This window comes from Panthera uncia, chromosome E1 (genome assembly GCF_023721935.1).
Source record: "Panthera uncia isolate 11264 chromosome E1, Puncia_PCG_1.0, whole genome shotgun sequence".
Lineage (NCBI taxonomy): Eukaryota > Metazoa > Chordata > Mammalia > Carnivora > Felidae > Panthera > Panthera uncia.
In genome coordinates this window covers 59,314,863-59,340,457 of record NC_064814.1, presented here as the reverse complement: position 1 = coordinate 59,340,457, position 25,595 = coordinate 59,314,863, and the positions used below count along the sequence as shown (strand labels likewise).

The 25,595-nt window shown below is 61.0% G+C and overlaps 1 protein-coding gene across 1 annotated transcript; it reads right to left on the bottom strand.

The window, feature by feature from the left end:
- Positions 1-401: 401 nt before the first annotated feature.
- On the bottom strand, positions 402-25,540 carry KCTD5 (potassium channel tetramerization domain containing 5). The gene is made up of 6 exons (XM_049637330.1): positions 25,053-25,540; positions 14,866-14,974; positions 13,111-13,202; positions 11,101-11,196; positions 8,058-8,183; positions 402-1,949 (listed from the first exon to the last, which is right to left on the bottom strand). The coding sequence occupies exons 1-6, from the start codon at positions 25,302-25,304 to the stop codon at positions 1,920-1,922; spliced, it is 705 nt and encodes a 234-aa protein (XP_049493287.1). The 5' UTR covers positions 25,305-25,540; the 3' UTR covers positions 402-1,919.
- Positions 25,541-25,595: the final 55 nt, after the last annotated feature.

Below are 25,595 nucleotides of genomic sequence, written 5' to 3'. Positions count from 1 at the left end.
GATGGGGGCATGATGCCAGCAAGAGGTAGGGGAGGCGGCCGGGGCTGGCCTGGTGGAGGTGGGAGATGGGCACGTGCTGCTCTGCTGTGCCTTGGTCCTCGCCGGGCCCTCGCCAGGCAGCCAATACACAGGTGGCTCCGCCCTGGCCACTGACTGCGTCCAGGTCACCACGAGCCCAGGGCAGCGTTTCTGCAGCAGCTGCTTTTCCGCACATTTTAAGACACTAACAGTTGTTCTGCTCATTCATAAATACACAACTTTATTCGCTATTTTCAGGGGAAACTTAGGCTGTAAGCTGATAAAATACGGATACCTAAAAAAGTATAAAAGTATAAATATCCCCTTAGAATAAATTTTAGTGAATTAAGTCTTAATATCTTTAAATTAAAAAACAACAAGCCTATCTATTATGTCAAGGTCACAAATCAAACGACGCTAAGTGGCCAGCAGGGCCCCCACAGGTACACCCGTAGGCCACTAAGGGGCTGCCCCCCTCCCTGGGGCTCACCGGGAGGGCGGGTCACGAGGACCTAAATGTGCCCTATAGAAAGGTTGCTATGAACGGTTGAAGCCAACAGTTAACAACATACAACAGACCTTACTTACAAAAAGGAGGAGGTAAGTCCTGGGTGCTGGAGAAGTAGGTTAATCAGGTCATTGGCAAAGGAGAAGAGGGCACAGGCGAGAAGCCTCCAGAAGCATTGGAAACGAAGCATGTCAGAGCCTCCGCCCCACCCAGCAGCGGTCAGTGCGCACAGCGATCCTAGCAAGGAAGGCGAGAGCTGCACGTCCGAGCCAGGCCCCCCGCACGCGGACGGCCCCCACGGCCAGCTAAGGAAGGCCTGTCCTCAGAGCATGCGAGCAGCGGTTCCTACAGGGATTCTAGTGGCTCCAATGTCAGGTCGTGTGGGCAGAGCCCGTGCAGGTTGTGTGAAGTCTCAAACACCCCAGAAACACCAGAGAACTGCATAGTTAGACAAAGAAAATGAGAGAGCCGGCAAGAGAGATTTGTGATGCACTGTAAACATCCAATTTTCGGCGTGACCCGGAGTTTCCGCTCCGGAAGCCAGGTGGACAGGCCTCCCGCCCCGGCCTCCATCCCAGGCGAGACAAAGGCACTGACGGGCAACGGCTCCCCACAAGCCTGAGGGTGGGCCGCACGAGACGGACTTCTGCCTCCCTTTGAGTGACTTAACACATCGGTCCAAAACGCAGCAACACTTTCAGGCATTTCTAAAAAGTAAAAACGCTAGGTTGTCCATCCACACCGGGGAAGAAGGGGTGCAAAGTTCTCTTGCCTGAAAAATACAAATGGAGAAGCCTCGACTGTTCCAGGCAGGGTCAGGCCGGGGGAGCCGAGGCCCGGAAAGTAGTGAACACGCGGAGGGCGCCTCTCCCAGGAGCCGCTGGGGCTGCGAGACACTGCCAACCGCTCCCGCCTGGGAGGCAGGGCAGACTCCCCGACCCGAGGACCAGGGCCTGGTGCGCATGTGGGTGGGTGCCAGCGGGCACCCAGAGCCTGGGCCATGGCGCTGCAGCCGCTTCCTACCAGCAAGGCCCAGGCTCCATTATCGACTGTTTATGTAGCACCAAGAACGCTGTCCTTTAAATGCTCTTCGGTGATTAGGCTGGCTGGAAGCATCCTGCCTCGGGCCCATGCGGCACGCGGGATACCGAGCGGGGGCCCTGTGGGGACACCCACCTGGCCAGCACGCCTCCTCCGAGTGGGGATGCCGGGCCTCAGACAGCTGGTCCCGTCTCTCACCACCCACCTCAGAGGCAAAAAAGGATCCACACCCAGATCTCTAGAGAAATTGTCAAAAGCAGGTTTCTTCTCACGGCCAAGCTTCCTCGACATGGCAGATCGTTGCATCTTGGGAAAAGATAAAATGTTTCTTCAGCTGTCAACACTATGCTTCTCACATCCTCGAACCCCGTTCTTGCAAAATCTGAAAACGCCAAACACAGAGAATAAGGACTCAGGTGCCGGACAGGGCTTCGGCCTGCGGCCAGCTGGGAGCCACCAGGCCCCAAAGAGAGGCGCCCTGCACCAGAAGCAGGGCCCAAGAGCCCCAGTCCACGCCCGGGGGGCCCCAGGGGGCCAAAGAGGCCAGCACGAAGGTCAGGGGCAGAGAAGGGCCGGGAGACCCCACTGAGGGGGACGTCTCACGCACCTCTGGCCCTCTGCCAGGGGCCCTCCGGCTCTCCATCCTGGCCCACGGCAGACATATGTGCCCCCACCTCCCACACCAGTGGCTCCTTATCAAGGGCCCAGAGGTCCTCTGAGAGCCACCCCTGCTCTTCCCTGCCGAGGGTGCCAGGGCTTGTGGGATAGGCACCAAGTCCTGAGTGTCCAGTCTAGCTAAGTCCTGGGCTGCAGACCCGTGTATGACCAGGTACCGTCGGTCCCCCGACAGCCTGCTCCTCTTTCTTTTTCCGTGTCCCATCACAAACCAAGTCCCCTCAGTGTCCCCTCAACCCTGCACTAATCACAAATCCCGGAAGCCTGAGCCCCCAGGACTACCCCATCACCCCCAAACCCACCAGTTCACCCTGCACGCTGCCCAGCAGGGCTGACATTTTGCTTCACGGTGTGCTGGCCTCCCTGTGACTGGACCGGACACCTCAAGGGTGCCAACCCCTCCTTGCTGCAGCCCCGCAGAGCCCAATGCTCCTCGGCCACGATGCCCGTCCCTGTGTCTGTCACTCCTCCTCGGCATCTCAGGGACAGAGCAAGGCCCCCACTCTCCCTCAGCCCTGGCATCTCTGCTTCCCACCCCCAAACCAGGCTGGGAGCTTCTCAAGGCCTGGAGCCACCTGGGGACAGGCCTGAGTCCTGGCAAACACCCGCGGAGCCGAACCCCACGCAGATCAGGATGGGGAAGGGACTGCCCTGTGTCCCCAGGTGGGGGCTTCAGAGCTGGCAGACCTTGTGGTTTCAATCAATATGTACGGTATGGCTAAACACCAGATAACCACGAGAAACGTCCTGAGTCCCGGCCTGGCCCAACCCGGCCAAGGTGGGCACCGGAGATAGCCCACAGTGTCGGCAGTGTGAGAGCTAGCCTCCTGGAGGCATCTTCTGCTCGAATTCCGGAGCTTAGTGAGATCTGGCTCTGAGGACACCTTGTTTCTGAGCCCTGGACCCAGGCACAAGGTGGGACTGTGCCCCGGGAGGGGCCAGACTGCTGGCACCAGGTCCACACGGCTGCTCTGGCCACGGAGTCTCCAGGGAGGCCCCACCAGCCCCCAACCACCTGGTCACAGGCCAGGGTGGCTGCCCAGAGCAGTGTGGCCACAGGAACGGGGGCACCAGTCACTCTCTGTCACTTGTCCGGAATCACCGAGGAGTCACAAATTCTTGAGGGTCACTCCAGCCTGTGCCCTGGTGCCTTACATGCCCCTGCTGGTCCCTGGACCCGTGCCCAGCACGTCTCTGAGGGCTCCGAACACCCAGGAGGCATGCTCTCATGCTCTCCGGCCCACTGTGCCCACCACCCGGGACCCCGCTTTTCTTCCTGTACGGTGCACCTTCTGCTGTGATGGGGGAACAGCACCCCAGATTGAACATCCCTCCTCAGCCCAGATGGACCCTGTCTGAGGGACACGGCCCAAGGAGGTGACCGGGATGATCGTACACACCCACTCAGCCCTTGCAGGTCCCTTCTGTTCCCAAGATGCTGGTCCCAGCCCCAGCCCCAGCATCTTTGCTGTTTGCAGGGCAAGCCAGAATCGGTGGGAGCCCATGAAGCACAGAGCTGCCGCTCACCTTGAGGGAGCCCAGCAGAGGAGAGGAGCATCTCAGATCACAGAGGAAAGGAGGAAGCCTATGCGACCGCAACGTGGCCCAGAGCAAGGTGACAACACAGGAGGGGCTGCCCCACCAGAGTGAGGCCCAACTACCGCCTCCTAACAAGGATGGAAAATCCCTCCCAGGACCTGTGACAGTCACAGGCCAGGCCACCCAGCATGGGTTCTTACCTGGGCCGCCTCTCACGGACACCAGCTGTGTCCCTCAAGTCCCCGGCGGACGGGCCCAGGCAGGCTGACGCTGCTTCAGCGGGCCAAGCCCAGGCCCCTAGAGCAGCTCCCCGGGGAGGAGCAAGATGAACCGCGGGGGGCGGGGGCTGAGAGAAGACTGACCTCCAGGAGGAGGTGGGTGCAGCCAGTGCCTGGCCGGCAGGCAGGCTCCCCCATGCTCCCCCAGCACCTGCCCAGGCTCCTAGCACAGCTCGGCATCCGGCCAGGCCGATCCAGGAGCCCACGGCCCATGTGGCTGCTGAGCCCCAGGCGCGGCAGCTCCGAACAGGGGGCCACTAACACAAACTACGCATGTGGTCTCAGAGACTTCGAGGAGGAAAGTAAGTATCTCCACGATTTCTGAGGTTCTGCACGTACTGAATTGACAGTATGAGCACAAATTTGCCTTTCTTTGGACTTTCTCACCGTGGCTACTGGGGAGTTTGAAGATACACAGCAGACTTGCACTGCAGGTCGCCGGCCCAGACCAGGGCTTGCAAACTTTCCTTAAAGAACCAACTAACAAATATTTAAGGACGGGAGGGTCGAGAGGCAACACCGAGGATGTTGTATACTTATACGATCATCGAGAAAATAACTAAAGATGGAAATGCCGCTCTGAGTTTGCAATCCCCAGTCCAGAGTTCTCAAGGCCCGACGGCCAACCTTTTAGTGCTCGGCTGGCTGCACGCCTTTCCCGAGCTCTTCCCGGGTCAGAGGCTGAGGAGCCCCGACCTGTATGGCTTGGCCCGAGAATGGGAGCCCTGGAGGGAGCAGGGGAGCTCCTTGGATGACACCTGGCTCGCCCACCAGCAACCTGCCCTCTCTAGGTGACTTCCTGTGCTCAAGATGAGGGCACAGAGCAGGTGGCCCCTGCTGGTGGTCAACACAGCTGGGTTCTAGAGCTGGGCAAGGGAAGAGGCCAGGAGACACAGAGACGTGGGGAGCAGCTGGGGGCCGAGGGAGCATTAGCGGAGCCCCTCATCATAGGACAAATGGAAAGAAAAGTCCTCAGAGACTCCCCTCTCTCAGCACCCCTTGTGTGAAGTTCAGGGTGAGAGGCACTGTGGGCTTTGGCCTGGGGACTGAGGTCCACCCGCTAAGGCTCAGCCCTGTCTCTGTGGCCCTGAAACCACGGCAGAGTGACAGGAGCGGGGAGCCAGGGTCTGGGTGCTTGCCAGCCCCCAGGAGGGGCAGGCCCATGTCCTCGGCCTGCTGACCCCCACAGCGAGGAGGTCCTGTCAAGCCTGATACACAGGGCTCTCGGAGACCCCAGCCCAGGTTCCAGGGCTACCCATGCAGATGTCTTAAAGGAAACAGACAGGCTGGCTCCACTGGAGATCTACAGTCAGCGTCAAGCGTGGAAGGTTCTCTGTCAACTACAGGTATGGGAAAAATGCAGCGGAGGAAGGGTTGGGGTCAAGGAAACTACGGTGAGTGGTCAGTTTCAAGGGTGACAGAGCTCACCATGACATTTACACTTAATCTGAGTCATCCCCATCGGGACCCGTCTCCTCGTCGTCGCTCTGGCTCGGCACGCGGCATGCGGCAAGGGAGAAGAAGAGAGGGCACCGTCAGTGCAGGGTGGGGTCGGGGGGCAGCTGGGGGAAGCCCACCCAGAGAGGCCGCGTCCACCCAGGGCAGCGGCACTTGGGGTCAGGAGCTCCCATGGTGCCATGTGGTGACGCACACACGAACCTGCCCCACGCCCGGGGTGGTCCTGGGCCCCGAACCCACAGGCCCAGACGGGCCATGGAGAAAAACAAACACATGGCCATTTTCCCTGGGCCTGGCACTCCCCAAGTTCCAGAGTCTTCCTTCCCTCTTTTCGGTGAAGAACTGAACCGTGCCCAATCGAGGTCTGGCCTATGCTGCTGGCTCCAGAGAAGACATGACGGTCTAAGAACGTGACAGTGGTAGGGTCAGTTGGCCCGGTGGCTGAAGACTGTGATCAGGCAAGTGGGAGATCGGTCACTGATCAATCATCAGTTGATCTCGTCCAGTTCACCGAGACCAGTAAAACCTCTGGACACAGAGGTGGGGGACATCGCTGGCGGGCAGTGCTCCACATGCTACCACGGGTCCTGAGTCCACAGACTACATGAGGGAGCTCCGTGTCCACCAGGCCTCCTGGCCTCAGCCACCGCCCCCGTCCCCACGCATCCCTGCCGCCGGAGAGTTCCGCAAGTCCTTCCAGCAAACGTCAGATTGGCAGAGGGGTCCGGGAAGCCCTTGAACCTGCGGTCTCCACCCTCGTGTGGACTGCTGCCCTCACTAAGCCCCCGCTTGACTCCCATCTTCAGGACGCACAGCACCGCTGCCACCAGGCTGTCCCCCAGTCCGGCCCCAGTGGTTTTCCACGACTTTCTGGAGGCCCCAACCATGGTTCCGCCTCCTGGGGAGCTCCCGCCACTGCCCCCGTTTAGAAGTCACCGTGGCTGCAACACTTCAGAGCGAGGTATTTTTGGAGAGAAAAATAGGGCCACGTTTTCAAAAGCAGAGGGATTTGGGGTCACGCCTGGAGCTTCCTCATAGCACAGAAGCAGCTTTCTGCAGCTGAAGCCCCGCCCGAGGGAAATGAGCTCAGGCGGCTGCCCTGGTGAAGCTCGGCCACGAAAACTTTTCAAGTTCAGAAATAAAACCTTCTAAAAATGAACAACTTACACAAGAACTCCGCCTCCTTATGCGGCTGGGGCCACCTTCCACCCCAGACTCCACGGGAGGCTCGTCCCAGGCCCAGTGCCGCGGGGACGCTCCCTGACCCAGAGGCTGCCCTGGATCCTGCACACGAGCTACGTGCCGAGGCCGGGCCGTGGACAGGAGCCCCCCCACTCCGGATGCCCTGCGTCCCAGACAGTCACTCCGTCGGGAAGACACAGAACTTCATGCTGTGATGACCAAGCTGCCTCGAGCCCCGCGGAGATGGCCACTTCGGGAAAGCTAACGTGCTGGGGGACACTCTGCTGTCTGTTCCTGGGCCCACACCTCCACGGGGGCCCCTGAAAGGGTCACGGGGCAGTTCTGGGCCGGTGGCGATCCGGCCGGAGGCCACCCAGGCCACGAATCTGAGGAAGCCTGGGGAGTCCCCGGTTTAAAGTCATCCTGGCTGCGGCCCTTTCCTGTGCTCACCAGGGGTGCCGCCCCAGTCCGGCCCCCACCCGTGGCCGCCCACCCCCCAGGCTGGATGCAGGCCCAGGAGTCCCGCCAGGTGGTGCCAGCCTCGGCCAGTACCGGACTTTGCCAAGAACGGAAGCATCTGGAGGCAGTGACCCCAGGAACGAGCCCAGAGGAGAGGCCACTAGAACCTGCCACCTCTGGACAAGGCCAGCCGCGGCTCCGGGCCATGAGGCTACCATGCAAACCCACAGCACGGTCGTCCAGGCATTTATCCCCTGGCCACATTGGCCTCTTTGGCAGGCAGAAGAGCCAGTGCCTGGCAGGGAGCCGGTGACAGTTTACAAGGGGCCGAGCAAGGCGACACTCCCGGTAGTCTGCTGCTTTCACCAGCCAAACGCGGCCCCCGAGACCAGGATGGATGCGGTTAAGGCAGGTGCCACTTGAGGCGGGGACAGGGGGGCACTCTCCAGCCTGGACGTCCCAAGTCCTCGGGAAAACAACCTGCAACGGCACCACTTAAAAGACAGACTTCCAGAAGCAACTCTGCCCGTTAGAAGATGTGCTGGCAGACGGCATGGGCCACAGAGTCCACAGGGGCTCGCCCCAAGGGGGAGCCTGTGTTCAGAGACCCCTCATTCCACCACCTGTGACCCACAGGGTCTACGTGTCCCTCCTTCCAGAACTCTGCTTCTGACACGAGGGGAGAACTACGGGACTGCAAACGACAAGCACGAGGTGCACAAGCCTCCCAGCAGCCTGTGTGGCCGGGAGCGCGATACGAACCATGAGAAACGACAAGGCCCTAAGGAGACGAGCTCAGCTCTGCAAAGGGCAGCCTCCGTGGCCACAAGCCCCTCCGCGGGCAGGGAGCTACAGTGTCCACGGCTGTGCCCGGAGCCCGCCAGCCCGCAGTCACCTACCTTGGCCTTCTCACTGGGCTCACTGGTCGTGCCGTACGGGGAGTTGTGCAGTTCCTTGGAGACCACGCATAGGAATTCGGCCTGGTCCTCGCTCCCGTAGTTGTAGGAAGAGCCGATGCTGACCAGCTGGGACAGAGGAGAGCAGCGTGATGGGGTTGGAGCACTGCACACACACCCGCCCCTCCCCGTCCCCCCCCCACCGCCAGCAGGGAGACCTCGGCCCAGCGCCCACCCCTTCCCTTCCACCACCAGCAGGGGAACCCCGGCCCAGCGCCCACCCCTCCCCCACCGGCAGGGAGACCCTGGCCTGGCACCCACACCCACGCTGAAGACAGCCGGCACTCGGGAGGTTAAGGGACAGGTCTTGGACGAGAGGTTTCTAACAAACTCACGGAAAACGCAGTCCCACAACATCCACACAGCACACGCGTGCACACACGCCGTCCCACAACACACCACGCGTGCCCATCCCTGCTGGGACATCCGGCTCCGTCAGGTTTCCGGTGGGGCCCCAGGAGAGGGAGCCTGTGCTGGGAGGTCACGAGGGGGCAGCGGCGGCTGGCTCAGAGCCGGCGGCGGAGCACACACACGTGATGGGCTCCCAGGCGCCCTGCTCGTTCCTGCTGCGGCCACCGGGCCCCCTCCCGCCAGGGCCGTTAACCGAGGAGGGTGCACAGTGGTGCGGGGAGGGAAGGCAGGTGGAAGGGTCAGCTCAGGGGTGCTCGCCGGCACGCTGTGGCCTCCACACACCTCAGGCTCGGCTGGTGCGGGTGCCCCCCGACTGGCCGACCCGCCCGGCCCAGCTTAGCCCAGAGCCACCACAGGCTCATGCGCTTTTAAACGCAAAAGGAGTCCAAAGAACGCCTGACACCATGGTGAGGTTTTCAAAGGCAGGGGCACTACGAGCAGCACTGTGGGGGGACGAGGACACGGCGGGGGCAGCGGGCAAGGCCACGCGGCAAGCGTACAGCCTTCGTGGCCAGACGAGGGCAGAGCAGGCGGCACGGTCTCCCTGCCGCTCCGAAGTCTGTTCTAGGCTCACTAACGTGGGGAGAGGTGTCCTACCGCCCGCGAACCTTGGGGGTACACGGCCCTGGGTGCAGACTGAGCTGCGGGCGTGTGGCCCCTGACAACGGTCTGCACGTTCTCACGAGGCATGCCAGCCTCTTCTGAACCTCCCTCAGATCCTTGTTCTGGCCTCACGGCCGATCACTGATGACCCAGGCGTGGTGGCAGGACCCCTCAGGGGTCGGGGCTCTCGCCCTCCTTCTCCCCCAGTGTTTCCCGCTCCTGCTTCTGAGAAGTAGAGCATTTCTCATCGAACGTGACCGGTTCTGGAGTTTTGTAGGCAAGAACTGGGAGGAGGACATGCTCCAGGCACAAAGTGGGCAAAGCAGGTTAAGGTTCAAGGGGAAGAGGGGTGCCGGGGTGGCTGGGGTGGCTGAGTCGGCTGAGTGTGTGACTTCAGCTCAGGTCATGGTCTCTCGGTTTGTGGGTTCCAGCCCCGCGTCAGGCTCTGTGCTGACAGCTCAGAGCCTGGAGCTTGCTTCGGATTCTGTGTCTCTCTCTCTGCCCTTCCCCCACTCACGCTCTGTCTCTCTCTTAAAAATAAATAAAACATTAAAAAATTTTTTTCTTAAAGATTCAAAGGGAAGAGAGGCAGCTGGCCTGTGCGATGCAGTAGAGACCCACCCAGAGGGGTTAAGGACAGAATCCTCAGACTGGCCATGATGAGGAAGACAGAAGCCCGTGCAGGAGAGCTGTGCACTGGGCTCCAGGGGAGGGTGACCCGGTCCAGTGACTGCAGCCCCATCTCTCCAGCCCTCGTCTAGGCTGCATGTGAGGGAGGACACCAGGGCCAGTGGGGACTCCTGTCCCTGCAAGGTCTCTGGCACGAGTTTAACGAGGTCAGAAGCCACCTGGACCCCCAGCATGGGGCAGGGCAGGCCTAGTTCCAACATCGTCAGGGACGGAGAGCAGCCCTGGTGGCCCCAGGGACCAACCACTCACTCTGCTGCGCTGCCAGGCTGGAGAGCTGGCCGCAGGTTGGAGGGACGACGCAAACGCCGCACCTGTCCTAGTGACATTTAAGGGCGCTCTACAACATGATCCGTTGTTTCTAAAGACCCACAGAAAAGATGTGGCCTTAATCAGAGGGGAGGCCGGGTGACGCTGTCATTTCCCACCCTCTCTCTGGGCAGGACTGCGCACCGTGGCCAGAACCCACGCCCGACAGAAGCTACTGACGGAGGAATCTTCCAGAGGCCAGAGGGGAGCCTGGTGAGTGGGGCAGTTGCTACGGGGGGCTGGGGGCCAGGTGGGGTCACAAGTCCCAACCTCAGCCCAGACCTGCCCGAGGGACAGGAACGTGAGGGCACCCGGGACATGCCCCGAGGCCGCGCTGGCGCCGCGGCTACACGGGACGGGAGCCGGAGCACCACGAAGGAAGGAACACCCGCATCCTCACGTCAGGCAGGGAAAGTGGGGGACGTGGCTGGGCCGGACCCAGCAGCACCTTTCCACTCGCGGGCGGGATGGGGACTGGGGGCTGCAGGGCAGCCCCACCGGGAAGGGCATCTGTGCCAGCCGTAGCACACAGGGGCCCAAGCCACCATCTGGTCGGCCCTCAGGGGAGGGGACGCGAGGGGACAAGAGGGTGGGGCCAGGCCCACACACACCGTGGCTGTCAATCCCACACACGCAGGGAGAGGCCAGATGGAGACACAGAGAACGGCCCCCCGCAAAGGAGGAGGGGAGCGGGGATGGAGGTCTCTGTGTCGGGGTGGGGGTGGGGCTCCAGGAATAGCTCCCCCCCCCCCCCCCGCCCCACCCCCAGACACCAGTCCAATCAGGACAGGGCGCAGGCTGCGGCCCGTGAGGTGTCGGAGGACACGTGGGGACGGCGAACCACAGGCCACGGACGCCTCATGACTGGCCCTCAGGGCCAGCAGCCCGAGGACCCGGGTGGAGCCTTTGTAATTAAAGGTTCCACGCAGGCTGGCGGCAACCCAGCCTGGCAGGGGCGTGGTGGGGAGGGGCTCACCTGCTCGAACTTCCAGCCGTCAGACATCGTGGACACCATCTGCGTGAGCTCCTCTTCCTGACACTGGAGCACGCGGTACACGTGCTTCACCGGCACCTGGGGGAAGCAGAGCCCCAGACGAGTCGGGCCGCGCGCCCTCCGGCAGCCCTGCCCCGTGCGCCAATTCTGGGGACGGCCCAGCAGGGGACCCAGGCGAGACTGCCGCTTGCGCCCTCCAGCTCTCGGGCTCAGGCTGTCGGGCGCAAAGCAACCCCGAATGCGTCCGCCAGGGCAAAACCAACAAGCCAGACAGCTGCCGTTTTCCGCTTCCTCACCCGCCTCCCCAAGTATTTCTATTTCTAAACTGCAAAATACAATGAGTCACGTTCCTGAAATCCCAAGAGCACCCTTGGCGGGACGTGGACACAAGAGGACACCGTGCGTGAGCGCAGGCAGCTGGGAAGGCCCGGCAGGGAGGCCCGGGGAGCCTCGCAGGACCAGCCTCGGGCTCCGCTGCCAGAAAAAGCTGTGAGACGCTCGAGGCGCTCAGCCCTGAGCCCTCCCTCCTCCCTCAGTGAAGCGGCTTCAGAAAACCGGGCCCACCAGCCGACGCACCCACCCGCGACCTGCACTGAGCCGCGGCCGAGGCTCGGTCTCGGGTGCTGAGAGTACCTCGGGGACTCGCCCGCCAGCAGCCTGTCCTTCCGGACCTGCTCCTCGGGCAGGAGGCGGCGGTCCCAAGGGAAAGAGGGAGGACAGCGGGGGATGTGACCCGGAGGTGAGCACAGGGACGCTGAAGCAACAGCGGTCACACGGCCCCAGGCCTTGTGAGGAGAGGCTCCTCTACCGCGTCCCCCCACCCCCCGCAGAGGGGGACACAGAGGCAGCCAGGTGCCGGGCCAGACTGTGTCATACAGCTGGATGGAGGGGAAAGCAGTGGCCAGTGGCCGGAGATGACCAGGGAGCCTGTGACTGTGTCCTGCCCCCTCCTTGGATCCTTCCCGACTGTCAGGGCACCCGAGAGGCTCCCACAGGAGAGAGGACTGGGGACGCCGTGGGCCTGGGACCAGCTACTCTGAGCGGCCAGGTCGTCAACAAGAGTCTGACGAGGGCCAAGCGCTCTAGCCAGGGGCCTGCAGCGCCCGGTGGGAGAGCCCGCTGGGGGAGGGGGAGCGGAAGGGTTTCATGCGGGCGGAGCCTCTAGATAACTGAGGCAGCTCTGCAGGCGCTCCCACTCCACGGTCCAACCCCCCCACCCCCACCCCGCCCCGCCCACAGGAGCTGCTCACTCTGCCAGCCAGCGCGGAGCTGACACGACAGCAAACTAATGCCTCAGACCCTTCGACGCCTCCCTCTGCGCAAGATGCCGGACGCAGCCCGCTTCAAACTCTGGCCTAATGGGCAGCAGAGTGGCTGGACTGGCTCCGGCACTGCTGACTGGCCAAGTGCGCATGGGTCCCACGAGGGGATCTGCACCACCAGGCGGGCACACGGAGTGCTGACTGAGCCCTTCTCTCCCCATAAAAGCCAAGTCTTCGTGGAACCTACACTGTCCTGCAGGACCCCCACCTCCAGCGTCTATCCCTGAACTCACTGCCAGCTCCCCCCTTGCTTTCCCTCTGGCCACACCAGCCCTCTCAGTGGGCTGAGCACACGCCTGTCACAGGCCATTTGCACTTGCTGCGTCCCTGCCTGCAATGCCCTAAGATGTCCACACACCCACTCCACACCCTCCGTGGCAAAGTCTATCCCCTCCCCCTGGAGTGGGGCTCCCTGAGGGTAGGCTGGGCAGGACTGGACACATGTGCCCAGAGTGCAGGCCACAGTGCCAGCCAGCAGCACCAGAGGAGGCAGCTAGAGAGCAAGCAATGAGGTGCTAGGATGATCGTGGAGAAAGACCACCGAGACAGGACAGCGCCGATCCTGGGGCCTCGCGCAGAGGCTGCCCCCGGTCGGCAAGAAGGGAGGGGTGCGAGCGGTGCCTACGTGTCAGGCCTTGGAAGCTGCGGGCAGAGTAGCCACTGGTCTTACCTGGGATGTTTTGCTGTCTCGTTCTCTAATTTTGTCCTTTACGAGTTTTATTAGTGAGGTGATGTTGTAAAATTCCGCTTCCTCTAACACTCCTGGAATGGAGAAAAATGCCTAGTTTTCACCAGACCCAGGAATAAATGTTTCACCCCTGTCCTGCCGTGGAACCACAGCCCACCTGGCCCGGCCACTGGCAGCTCCTCAGCCCGGTCCCTTAGGCTTCCTGTGGACGCTGCTGCCCTCGGCGGGGCTCCCCAGGATCAAGGGCAGAGGGTGCGCTTACTGACCCTACTCCTGGCGCGCGTCACTCCGGGTGGGCTGCTGGGTGCACAGTCACACCTGCACCTATTCCAAGCCTTGCACCGGGCACACCGGGGTGGCGCTCTCTCCTGCCCCCACAGCCCGTGGGCCATCTACTGCCCTGAATGTGTGGCCCAGGCCCGGCCGAGTGGCTTCGTGAAGGGCTGAGTCAGTTGGTACCTCAGTTTCCCCATTAAACTGGAAGACTGTGGCTGGCTGAGAGGGTGGCTCCCAGCCACCCAGGCATCCCTCGAGCTCCAGGAAGTTCTAAGGAACAAACCGAGAAGGCCCGGCTTCAAGATCGCTCACGGGCATTCCAGATGATCTGTCCCGGCCAGACCTCACTCTGTACAACGTGTCCCTGCACGGGCAGCACTAGGAGCTCGGAGTCAACTCCAACTCCGCTCAGGCCCAACCAGGTCTCCAGGCAACACGGACAGGGTGGGGGAGGGGGTGGGCGGCATCTTTCCTCAGGGCTGCCCTCAGGCCTGTGCGTGGGAGCCGGGGGCTTCACGGCCTGAAGGGGGCCCCTTCCCGCGCAGGGACGCTGGGATGCTACGCGTGCTGTGCTCGCGGGAGCAGACGGGCGGCAGCCGCTTGTCTGCAGCCCCCACAGAAACAGTCCGTGCAGGGAAGTGTCGTCTGCAATTGTAGAGCTCCACGAGCAGAGCACAAAGGCAAGGCACTGCCACCGACACGAGCGCGCGTCCACGAGGGTCACTTCAAGAGAAGACGCCGACCCGGGTCTGGAGGCCCAGAAAAGAAACGACCCGGAAGCGGCGAGGGTGGAAGCAGCAGCCCAGTCCAGTGTGGGCGCTCGTCACGGGACCTCGGTCACAGCCGGAGCCAGAGCGCCCTGGACCTCGCAGGGCCCTCGTGACACGTTAAGCCGCGCGAACGGCTGCTCCCGGCATCTCTACTTGCTGCGACCGCACGGAACGTCTGAGCAGAGACAGGAGTCGGAGCCGAGGGCGCAGTGCTGCCCTGGAAGGAGAGCGCACCCAGACCGAGGAGCCCCCCGGGCTCCCACGGCGGGCGTGTCTGTGACCGCTGGAGCCAAAGCAGCGGTGAGAACTAGCGGCGTCCGTGGGGAGGAGCCCCAGCTCCAGCCACATTGCTGACCAGGCCCCTGGAGCCGCCCACGGTGGGGGGGGGCGACCCGGCCCCTCAACTGTAGCAGGCCACGAAGTCTCCGCTTCCGGAGGAAGACAGGGGGAGAGGCAGCGAGCCGGCCCCGTCTCTCGGAGACACACGAGAGATGCTGCCCACGGGGCACATCTGTGAGGCCGCCAGGAGCCAGCGAGGGGACGCAGGCACCTGGGATTTCTGCGGGGATGGGGGTGCTCGGGGCCCAGCACACGGGGCCTGTGCCTCACAGGGCAGCTCAGGCTCAGAGGGGTCTGTGTCTTAGGTCGTCCTAAGGTCCTCCTGTCCACCAGGCCCCTGTCCCCAACTCACCCTCCTCTGCGAGGTCTTTGTTAATGACCAGCTTGCCGTGTCTCAGGTAGTTTAGCACGGGCCCAAAGTAGGTGGGGTCTCTGTCGATTAAATAGGCACCAGTCTCATCCTGCAAAGAACAAAGCATCTTGAGTCCCGCACGAGAAAGCAAGCGTCCCCACGAATGACCCCAGGCCAGGAGGCGCGCACAGGGTTGCGGGGGCGTGGGGTCTGCGCGCGCCCCTTAAGCCACAGGCACACGGTGTTGAGGCTCCGCGCACCTCTGGCCATCTGCAGCCTCGCACCCCGGTCTGTCTCCACTCCAGGTCTGGGCCAAGTGAAGCTCTGTTGGTAGCAGAATCGCCTCGCCGTATCCAGGCGGCAAGGCGGCCGCAGCGCCACACACACAGCGGAGGAGCTGCTCTGCCTCCTCCCGTCTAAAAGCTGTCCCAACACTCTCCTCCGGGGCGAGCGCCCACGGCCTCCTCACCTCGGGGAGGGGGTCAGAGGCAGGCGGAAGAGTGAGTGCGTGCACAAGCCTGTCTTCCGCTGCAAGGTGGTCCCAGAGCCTCCCAGGGATCGCTGACAAAGGAGCCTCGCCCCGTGCGGCAGTTCCGGAGTCTGTGAGGCCCTCACAACAGACCGTCAGAAGGTGCTTCCCTCCTCTAGGTGGGCCCTGGCTCCTCCCGGGGGATGCCCGGGGCCTCTCTGAGGGTTAGGGCCCTCTGCCCAGCTGCCGGCAAGCTTCAACCACGGCCCGGACAGGTCCGCAGACACGCCGACCTGGCACGGGGGCGGGGGAAGTTCCGAAGGACACCTCACCTCCATGGAGTAGAGCCCACAGAGGCCCACCCAGAATAAGAGGCGTGGGGGCTACCGCCTGTGAAAGCGAGCCACAGCCGTCTGCGGGGGAGTGACGGCACCCGGGTGTGGGGACGCTGGGGCCCGGAGCCTTGCAGCTCGGCGGCAGGACCCGGGCCCTCCGCCCAAACTCCGGCCAGGACGGGTCACCGCTTGCACGCGGCCCTCCCGAGTCCATGTTCGTGCTCCACCCCACGCCCCCACCCCCATCTGAGAAGCACCTGTCAGACACTGTCCCAGGACCCCTGCCTCCTGTCTCTCTGGACCCCTACTCTTCTCCACGCAAGGCCCAAGGACCCAGGGTCTAGAAAGAAAGAGACAGTGCTGCCACAACACGGAATCAAGGGGGACTTGTCCCCACCCCCACCTTCAGGTGGAAAACAGCCCAGCACGTGACGTGTGCACATCACCAAGCTCAGGAATGATTCATCGGCTCGCTGCTACCTCAACAGACAGCTGGCAGGTGGTCGGTTGGGGACAGGGCACCCCAGGGAACCTCCCTATCACACGGGGCCCAGGCCTCAGTGGGGCCAGACTGTGGGCTCGAGGACCGGCATCACACTGCGCTTCCCCCACGGGAAGGGTGGGCAGGCTCGGGCCCTCGGCTGCCTCCACACGGACTCCCGCACGCCCGGCCCGGAGGGAAGCACAGAGCCCTCCTCCCGAGCCTGCCTCGGGGGGAGCCCGCCTGGACCCAGAACAGCGGGTTCACTGACGGGACCCCAACACGCTAAAGAACAAGTGACCTTGCGTGGCAGGCTGTGCCCTGGGTAACCTGACGCCCGGACGTGCCACCCCCACCAGTGAGAGGCCAGCCTGTCCGGCCCCGCCGCTGAAGAGCGGCACTTAAGCACCTTCCCCCACGGAGTCCCACCAGGGCTCTCCGGACCAGTTTCTTCCTGGGGGTTCATCTCCGTCGGAGGGACTCCGAGGGCAGTAGGGCGGGCAGCAGCGACAGGACGTGGGGCTCTTACCTGGGCTCACTGGGAGGTTTCAATTTCCACAGGAAGTGTGGGGGGCCCTACACCGAGACCCCAAAAATCCCCGGGGCCTTGATCTTGGGCTACTGCCCAGATGATCAGACTGACTCTCACGCTCACAGGCAGGACCTCCTCTGTAAAAACCCCGCGTCTGAGCAGCCGAGCGTGAGCAGCACGCTCCAGAGCTGGTGAGTGTGGTTGGGCCGTGGACAGGCGGACAGACCCTGGACACGGCGGCCGGCACGCTGACACAAGGGCGAGGGGCCTCAGCACCTCATGTGCTTGTGCTGGGAATGCGGCCCCGGGGCCTCTATCCTGTGGCAGAAATAAAGGAAAGTACAGAACACGGAAAGAGAGAACAAAACGAAACACCCCAATTCAGAAGTCTCAGGCTACTTAAGCAAAAGCCCAGGGAGAAGCATCTTGGCGACACCCACAACGCCAAGTGCGGGAGCGGCACGGGCGCGGGCGCGGGCGCGGGCAGGACCCCGGTCTGGTCACACTTACGACAGGCAGCAGGGAACTGGAGCAAGACGTCAACGCCGGCTGCTGGCGAGACTCGCGGGTCCCCCGTCTCCTCTTTCTGTCCTGCCCTCCATTTATATAATGAGCGTGTGCTACATTTGTAGAGTGGTGAGGTTTGTGTTTTTTATAAAAGAGCCAGAATTAAGACTGCTTCTTGACAAATCATTTCCCTCTGTTGACCTTCCCCACTTCTCAGTGAATTAGCGTCTGACCTACTTGTTTCGTGCTGGCTTTAAAAATGTACATGTACCTTAAAGGCTTAAAACGGGGGAAGCTGGCCTTGGCTCCCGAACGGTACTGAGCGCCAACGCCCCTCAGGCTTGCAGGCCGCACACCCGGAGCAGGCGGCTCGCTGGTGCGCAGGTCGGCTGGGTGCCACTCCCAGCGGGCCCCCCCTCCGAGGCTGAGCCCAGCGTCTCCATGGGAAGCTGGAACCCTGCCTCCCTGAGCTTAGGCTGCTAGACGACCGTTGGCCCCACACGGAGAGGCTGCCGGGCCACAGAGATCATCAGGTCCTGGCCATGAGCCCCGTGCTCATAGTCATTTCCCGGAGAGGAGCCAGCGAGCGACCAAAGGTAGGGCCAAGCCCACATCACGTGCTCTCCCAGGAGACACCCAACCTGCAGTCCCTCAGCAGGGAGGCAGGGAGGCCGATCCTGCTTTGAAACCACCCGGGAGCCCCGCCCACCCCGTCCACTCCTTTCGGGGCCCACCAGCCACCCTTGGCTCACATCGCCGGATAGGAATCAATGCTCCGAAAGGGCCGGAAACACAGCGGGCCACCCAATAAACAGCCCCCTAACCTGAGGTTCTCCCTGCCCACTCTGCGCCCAGAAGCAAAACCTGGCTCTCAGGTTCAGGGCAGGATCGAATGCGCTGCCCAGCAAAGCACCGTGGACGAAGTGGGGGCCGCTCACCCCTCAGGGGTCACTCCATTGACACAACCACATGGTCCTGAAAATGGCAATGAGGAGCGAGGGCCAGGGGTGTCAGGCTCTCACACAAGACTCTAAATGGAGAATGATTTGGAGCGCCTGGGTGGCTCAGAAGGTTGAGCGTCCAGCTTTGGCTCCGGTCACGATCTCGTGGTTGGTGAGTTCCAGCCCCGCGTCGGGCTCTGTGCTGACAGCTCGGAGCCTGGAGCCTGCTTCCCATTCTGTGTCTCCCTCTCTCTCTCTGCCCCTGCCCCCTCGCACTCTGTCTCTCTCAAACATAACATTAAAAAAAAAAACAAAAAACATCGGGGCGCCTGGGTGGCTCAGTCGGTTGGGCGGCCGACTTCAGCTCAGGTCATGATCTCGCGGTCCGTGAGTTCGAGCCCCGCGTCGGGCTCTTTGCTGACAGCTCAGAGCCTGGAGCCTGTTTCAGATTCTGTGTCTCCCTCTCTCTGACCCTCCCCCGTTCATGCTCTGTCTCTCTCTGTCTCAAAAATAAATAAACGTTAAAAAAAAAACAAAAACACATCAACGACAATAAATGGAGAATGATTCTGTTGACATGTGAGCGCTCTTTGGGGAGCACCTTCAGTCACCTTCACAACCTCCATCAACACCCCGGGAAACAGCGTCACCACCACTTGGGTGCAGGAGAGAACGCACAACCACCAAGACCTGAAGAGGGCGGGGTGTCCTGAGCTAAACCAAGATCAATTCTGTCAAATTTCCCAGTAGAAATCTAAATGCAAAAGCACAGAATCCTTCCTCTGAGCACAAACCTCTGCGATGAACCTTATTAGAAATACTTAGGTTTTACTCTTAAGTTATCCATTTTACGTGACTATTTCAAACTCGTACATAAAACCTTCAACCCCTGCCCTCTTCTGTTTTGTTTTCTATAGTTTGTCAAAGTCTTGATCCCAAAGAGGCCTTAGACGTCCCCGATTACGAACGATGAAATGGAGGCACCAGACACATGTGTGAGGCACTGAAATTCACAACCACCCCCACCCCCGCCCCATGCCCAGGAGTGCCAGCTGGTTCTGATTTAGCGCCCCTTGCACGAGCCCCGAGATGCCCTGTGTACCCTGAGAGCTGACACACCCTTGCGCACGTCAGGGGAACACAGGAAACGCAGGACTCTGGACAGAGACAGGGCACGTGTGTCAGGGTCCTGGGTCATTCCGACCCTCGGCACTGCCCGTGGCGACCAACGTCCTCAGACCTCAAACTGCACTCGGCTCGCAGGGCCCTCCCCCCCCCAGGATGTCCCAGATGGCCACATGTCAATTCAACTTGGAATTTAGGATGACATACACGACTCACAAGAGCTCGCCAAGCAGCAAACCCGAGCGTTCGTGTGAAGGGCCCACCCACGTGGGTCCCGCCGGACCCCAGGGTACATGGGGATGCTCCCCCTGGGAGCAGACGCCGCATCCACCGTGCACGCAGAGGCGGGTGCCGGTCACGCTGGGGCAAGGGGACCGTCCTGGGCAAGATCCCGTGACCGGACCTGCCAGCCCGTGGGCCAACCGTCCAGGTCCCAGCTGCTACAACACTTCTGTCAGGTGCGCCCCTCCCTAGAGACATGCCGGCTGCAGAACACCTGCACGCAAACCCTCCACAGATGCCACGTTACTTGCTTTGGTGGTGGGCATGCGTGTGTTCACTATAAATCTGCTGGCATGAGAAAATCAACGAGCGACGGGAACAGGCGGGCACCATGACTCCCTGTGGCAGAAGCACCACACGGGAAGGACCCAGGGTCCCCGACCACAGTGCCCCCTCCACTGACTCGGAGGCGTGGCCGCCTCCAGGCTGGTCTCCAAGCCCCTGGGTGTCGGCCACGCCGTGCCCGCAGGCAGCACACTGCAGCCAGGGCGCCTTGCCGGAGGCTCACACCGAGCCGAGCCCGCTGCGGCTCCGACAGCCACCGCCCTGCCTCCAAGGTGGCCTCTGCCCTCTGCCTACACTCGGCCCTGCTGGCAGACCCGGGTCAGAGGATGCCCTTCTTTCCTGCCGGGACCGAAGGGCAGGCCCGTGGCCCCTCCGCTGCCTCAAGCGACGACCACCTGGTGCACCGTGCTGCCTGCCTCTCCCTTGCCTGTTTCACAACTCCTACCTCCGCCTATGCGCTGGAGCTGGTCCAGCTCATCCGCTCCAGGACTGCTGCCACCCAACCCTGACTTGCAAAGATCCTGGAAGCCCAGCTGCTGAGGAAACGAGAACCCCCCGGGATGTGGACGACGGGAAGAGACACTCGTGTCGCACCCACACTTGGATGCCTCAAGCCCATTTCATTCATTGGGCTGGATGGTACCTGAACCCTGGAGCTGCGCTCTCCAGGCTCAAAGACCTCAAATTTCGTGCAAGAAAACTCGGTAGCTGCCCAGGAAGCTGTGTCCCTCTCCCATGGCACTGGTGGAACTGGGGAGCCGCCCTCTGGGGCCTGCCCTAAGATCGGCCAGGAGCTCTGGGGGGCGGCGGGGGGAGCAGGGGCAGCAGGAGGGCCAGGCTCCCACACGCTGCCCTGGGAGGCCGGCCGAGGCTTGCGGCGGTTCCAAGAGTATACATAAGAAACAAGCGGTAACAAAACAAGTTCTGAAGGGGAGGGAAAAGAGTTCTTTCTGAAAACCAAGCAAACAGTTAAGACTGCCACCGGTGCTCTCCGTCTACTGCAAGGAGCCCGCACAGGCGCTGGGTGGAGGTGCTGTGACCTACACCCTCCTCCTGAACTCATAAGGCTCCTCCACAACTCAGGCTCAGAGAGGTGCACCAGCTTACCCCAAGGCCACACAGCGGGTTACGGTGTGTCCAAAGTCAAAGTCAGGCCCGAGTCCCCAGTCTACTTCTGCCATCAGAGAAGACGCTCCGTCTCCCCAGCTCCATACCGAAATGCTCTGCAGCATGGGTGGAGCACCCTGGCCATATACAAACGTCCCCTGGTGCACAGTCAGCTCCTTTAATGGACTTTAAACACTGTCGGCCCGGAGCGTCCTGGAAGGGAGTGGCGAGCGCCCACCCACAGCCGACGAGCAAACAAACGGGCACCTCGGCCTTCCCATAAAACTCGATTTGCAAAATCAGGCAAGACACCTGATGGAGGGTAGTTTTTTGACCACTGCTTTAAAGCAAACTCGTCACCGTCCTGCTGGGCAGGAGCGACCACAGGCTGCATGTGCAGAAAGAGGAAGCGGTCCGGAGGGCCAAGCGTTTCCTCCTGGGCTGCCCTTCCGTAGGCTGACAGCGGGGACAACCTCAGGCGCCGGCAAGGCAAGTCCTTTCTCAGGGCTCTCCGGTCTGGGCTCACGGGCTGGTCCAGGTCCGAGGGCCATCCGATCAGGTGCCCTGTGAAGAGGAAATGTGGGCACCACCAGCAAGCACCTGCTCTCCCCTGGGGGGAGGGGAGAGGCTGCTCCCAGCTCAAGGGGGGGCCCCTCTCGCTCGGGTCCCAGACCAGCCACGGCACGCGGTCGGGGCTAAGAACACGCTCAGAGACACATCCTCAACCAAAGCGTGAAATGCAACGCACCCAGGTCTCAGGACACCCACTCAGGGCCTCAGACAGGACGACACAGCTGTCACCAGTGCCCGGGATGGTCTTAAAAATTTGGGGAGTTAGCCTTTCGCCTCTGATTTGGTTACACGGAACATAATCTGCTCTTTCCACTCTGAGGAATCCCCACTGCTCTTGCCAAGCGACTTAAGAGTTCGTACCTCCACCCACACCCCCGTCACTTCACCCTGTCTGTAAAATCCCTTCCACTATATTTCCAACCGAAACTCTGTCTGAAACTCTTGCCAACACCGAGTCTACCCGGAGTGAGCACAGGCAAAGAACTGCGAGTGACATGTCGTCAGAAGCACTGTGACAAGCCCCACCCCTCCAAAACTCATCTGACGCCACAGCATCTGCAACCCCGGAGCCAGGACAATGGCCCCGTCAAAGGACAAAAGCTCATGTTTTCTCCGGGCCTGGCTCGGCAGCAGACACTGAACCCACCTCAAATCCTACTTAATCTGAGTGGTTTCAAACCACCAAGCAGCAGTATTTCCTGTTTCCCTTTTAACTCCTAAAGCATCTGAACACTGAAACAGGGGCTGATTCAGCTCTAAACAAACTCTAACCTGTTTTCAACAATGTCTCATGGGCCAGGTACCACGGAATACAAAGAGACTTAACCCAAATGAATCACACGTCAAGTATTTACAAAGCACTTCCGGGAAGAAGAATCACGCCTGCCCTGCCCCTTACAGGAGCCTGGGAGAAAGATGGCTCAGGACAGCAGAGCACATACTGAAATGAACACCCCAGACACAGCCCCGCCGGAGGAAACCCCAGGAGGAAGTGAGAATTCGTGCTCGGGCTGTCCGTAAAGAGAACGGCACGGCAGCAGTGGGCCCAGAGTCAGAACGTGAGACAAGAGGGTAAGGGTCTGGAGTTCAGAAAGGGTGGGCGGTGGTCCCAGGCTCAGTCCTGAGGCAGGGAACATGGATTCGGGGGGAGGGGGACCGGTCGCAGCCCCGCCCCCCACTCTCCCCAACAACCTGTCTGTCCACATCTTCGGAAGACAACCTGTCTGTCCACCCTTGGTGCACATCTCCCACACGGCTTCCAAGCTCCAGGCACTCTCCCAGTGAACTCCAAACCCACGGGTTCCTGAAAGGTTCCCGGTCTCCCATTTCTTGGAACAACTGCCCTTCAAGTCTCCCCACCCAACGCCTAGCCACACACCAGCTTGCTGGAGCCCAGGAGCTCAATCGACACTGGTCAAACGCCCAGCTGGAATCTTCCACCTGGTCTGTGCTGACGTCCAGTCCTAGGGATATCTGCCAGGTATGCTTTCATTCGCTTTAACTACGGGCCGAGGGCTTCGAGGTTCTGACACGTGCATCAACATCCTGTTCCTCGTTCATCATGGAATCGCTGGCATCCCACTTCTCCAAACACCCTTCCCCTCCGCCCTCATCCTCTGTATCCTCGCTCAGAGTCTCAGCATCTGGGAGCAAATACGGGAGGCATTCTTTCATCGGAACCAAGAGGGGAAAAACTGAGAGGACCCAGTATCTTACACATTTTCTTCTCTTTGAAGTAAAGGTACTCTACCACCGTGACCGGTGTGAATTAACACTACTCCCTCTGGCAAATTCCCATCATCCGTGACAAAAACTAAGCCTTATTTGCTAACAACTACTCTGTGAGACAAAATCTGAATCTGCCGCTTCGTGTTCTAAATTTCGGTGTTACAATTTGGAAATGAGATGTGGTTGAGTGGATGATGATGACAGAAAGCAACATGGATATATGCTGCTAGATTAATTACCTCCCCCAAAGGACGATTATTACAGTCATGCATAATTTTTTAAGTAGTCTTGAGACAGCAAAATAAAGGGATGAATTGACTTAACTGTGCAAGCTATCGTTAATTGGGTCTTAATTGTATTAGTGAATAGAGAGACTTTGCCTCAAAAAAAAAAAAAAAAAAGAAAAAAGAAAAAAAGAAAAGAAAAAGAAAAAAACCCAGTGGACAAGAGCAATTTCAAATCTGATTCAATACACAAAACAGGAACTCTCGAGTAGAAATGCAAGTGAATGGCCACTGCGACCCACTGTCTTAAAAAAAAAAAAAAAACAAAAACAACACAGTAAGACATACACCCATGCTATAAAAGGAAAATCACAGCAAACAAAAGGCTATTTCTACCCTGGAGATGACTGTCATTTTCTGGGAGGTCAATTCTCTGAGAGTGGAGAGCTCAGTCAACTAAGCAATGGAAACCGCTGGGGGTGGTGACAAGGGAGACTAGACTGCCAGCAACTCCAACCCCGATTTCTACCAACGACAAGTGGTGTGGTGGTAACTCAGGGGCTCTCGTTTCCTGATGGTAAGGTCATGCCACACCAAGGATGGTCTCTGTCAGCCTTCTTGAACCTGAAAAGGGACCTGAGTCCTTCTGGGAAGACTTATGCCTGGCAAACGTTGAGCTGGCGAGGCACAGAGCCCAGTGCAATTATGTAGGCTCAACTGAAAAGACCCAACAAAGTTAAAAGGACGTGAGCTGCCTGGGATAAACGCAGGTAACAATTATTCTTACAACAGAGCCTTTTCGGAGTTTCAATCCAGACAGCTCCTGAGAAGCTCTTCCTCGGCCACACAAGACTTACAGAGGTGATAGTATAGTTTCTGTCTCGTCTGCACAGGAGTACGAACGCTTGCGGAGACGAAAGGCACGCTGCAAACCTAGAAGCTGCTATCCTTTCGGAAGAGCAGGGGAAAACAAAAAAAATTCCTACCTAGTCCCTCCTCGCCACCCCTTAACACGAGCAACATTTTCTGTGAAAAATTATTCGACGGGCGGCACCTTCTGAGTGTCGAGTGGGGTGCACGTTGTGGCCGTAAACGAGGGAGCGCCAACTCTCTAAATGCAAGTCACCGGGAAAGGCAGGTCACCCGTGTCAACACCCCCCCCCCCACCCCCCCACCCCCCGCCAACGTTAAGTCAAACGTCTGGAATGCGAAAAGATTAGAAGACGCCAGGGTCTTTAGATTCCAGAGCCAGTTAGTACACGAAGACACAGAAGAGAAGTTCACACACCAGGGGCAAAAGAACCCAGAGGGGGAAAGAAAGTAGGTCCACGGCACGGTCCGGGGTCTGGGAAACCTCCGCCGAAGAGAAGGCGAGAGAGAGGCGCCCGAGGTGGGCCGGCTGGGAAACCCGGAGGGTGGTGGGCGACAGGGCGCCGTCCTCTCCTCCCCCGGCCCAGGGCGGGGGGGGGGGGTCGGGTGCCCTCGGGCCGGGCGGGTGACAAGGGGCGCGCGGGGCTCGAGACCCGAGGCGCGTCTCCTCAGCGCGGGCAGGGGGCGTGCGGCGGGCCGCTGCCAGGGCTGGCCCGCGCGGCCCTCACCTTGTCCGAGTCCAGGTCGGGGTCGGCCTGGCACAAACGGTACAGGAAGGACTTCGGGTCCCGGCACAGCGTCTGCCGGGTGGTGAGGAAGTAGGTGCCGCCGACGTTGAGCCGGACCCACTTGGACACGCTGCCGGGGCGCTGGGCCACGGCGCCGAGCCCCGCGCTGCAGCGGCGGCACAGGCCAGCCCCCAGCCCCGCCCCGAGGCCGCCCGGGGCCGGCGGCAACAGCTCGCAGTGATTCTCCGCCATGATCCCAGCAAGCCCCGCCACAGCTGCCGTCTACCGGAAGCGTCCAGTCTTTAATACCGTCCTCCGAACTCTGTCCCGCCCATGGGTCCGCCCTCGTAAAGCGCCCGCCCTTGTGTCACGCGGCGGGCGGAAGTTCCGGTCCGGAAAAGCGGCCGGCCGAGCCCCCTTCCGGCCGGAGCTGGGCCTCGGGCTCGAGGGGCTCGCCGGCCTCCGCCCCGCGCGTGCGGCGCGCGGCCGCCGGGTTCCGGGCCCGGAATTCTGGTCACGCCCGCGCCGGACCCGCGCCCCCAT

Coding starts and splice junctions, on each gene's coding strand:
- KCTD5 (XM_049637330.1), bottom strand. CDS start 25,304: ATGGCGGAGAATCACTGCGAGCTGTTGCCGCCGGCCCCGGGCGGCCTC. Junction 13,203..14,865: donor CAAAGACCTCGCAGAGGAGG/GTGAGTTGGGGA, acceptor TCTCCATTCCAG/GAGTGTTAGAGGAAGCGGAA. Junction 8,184..11,100: donor ACGGCTGGAAGTTCGAGCAG/GTGAGCCCCTCC, acceptor CCTCTGTCCCAG/CTGGTCAGCATCGGCTCTTC.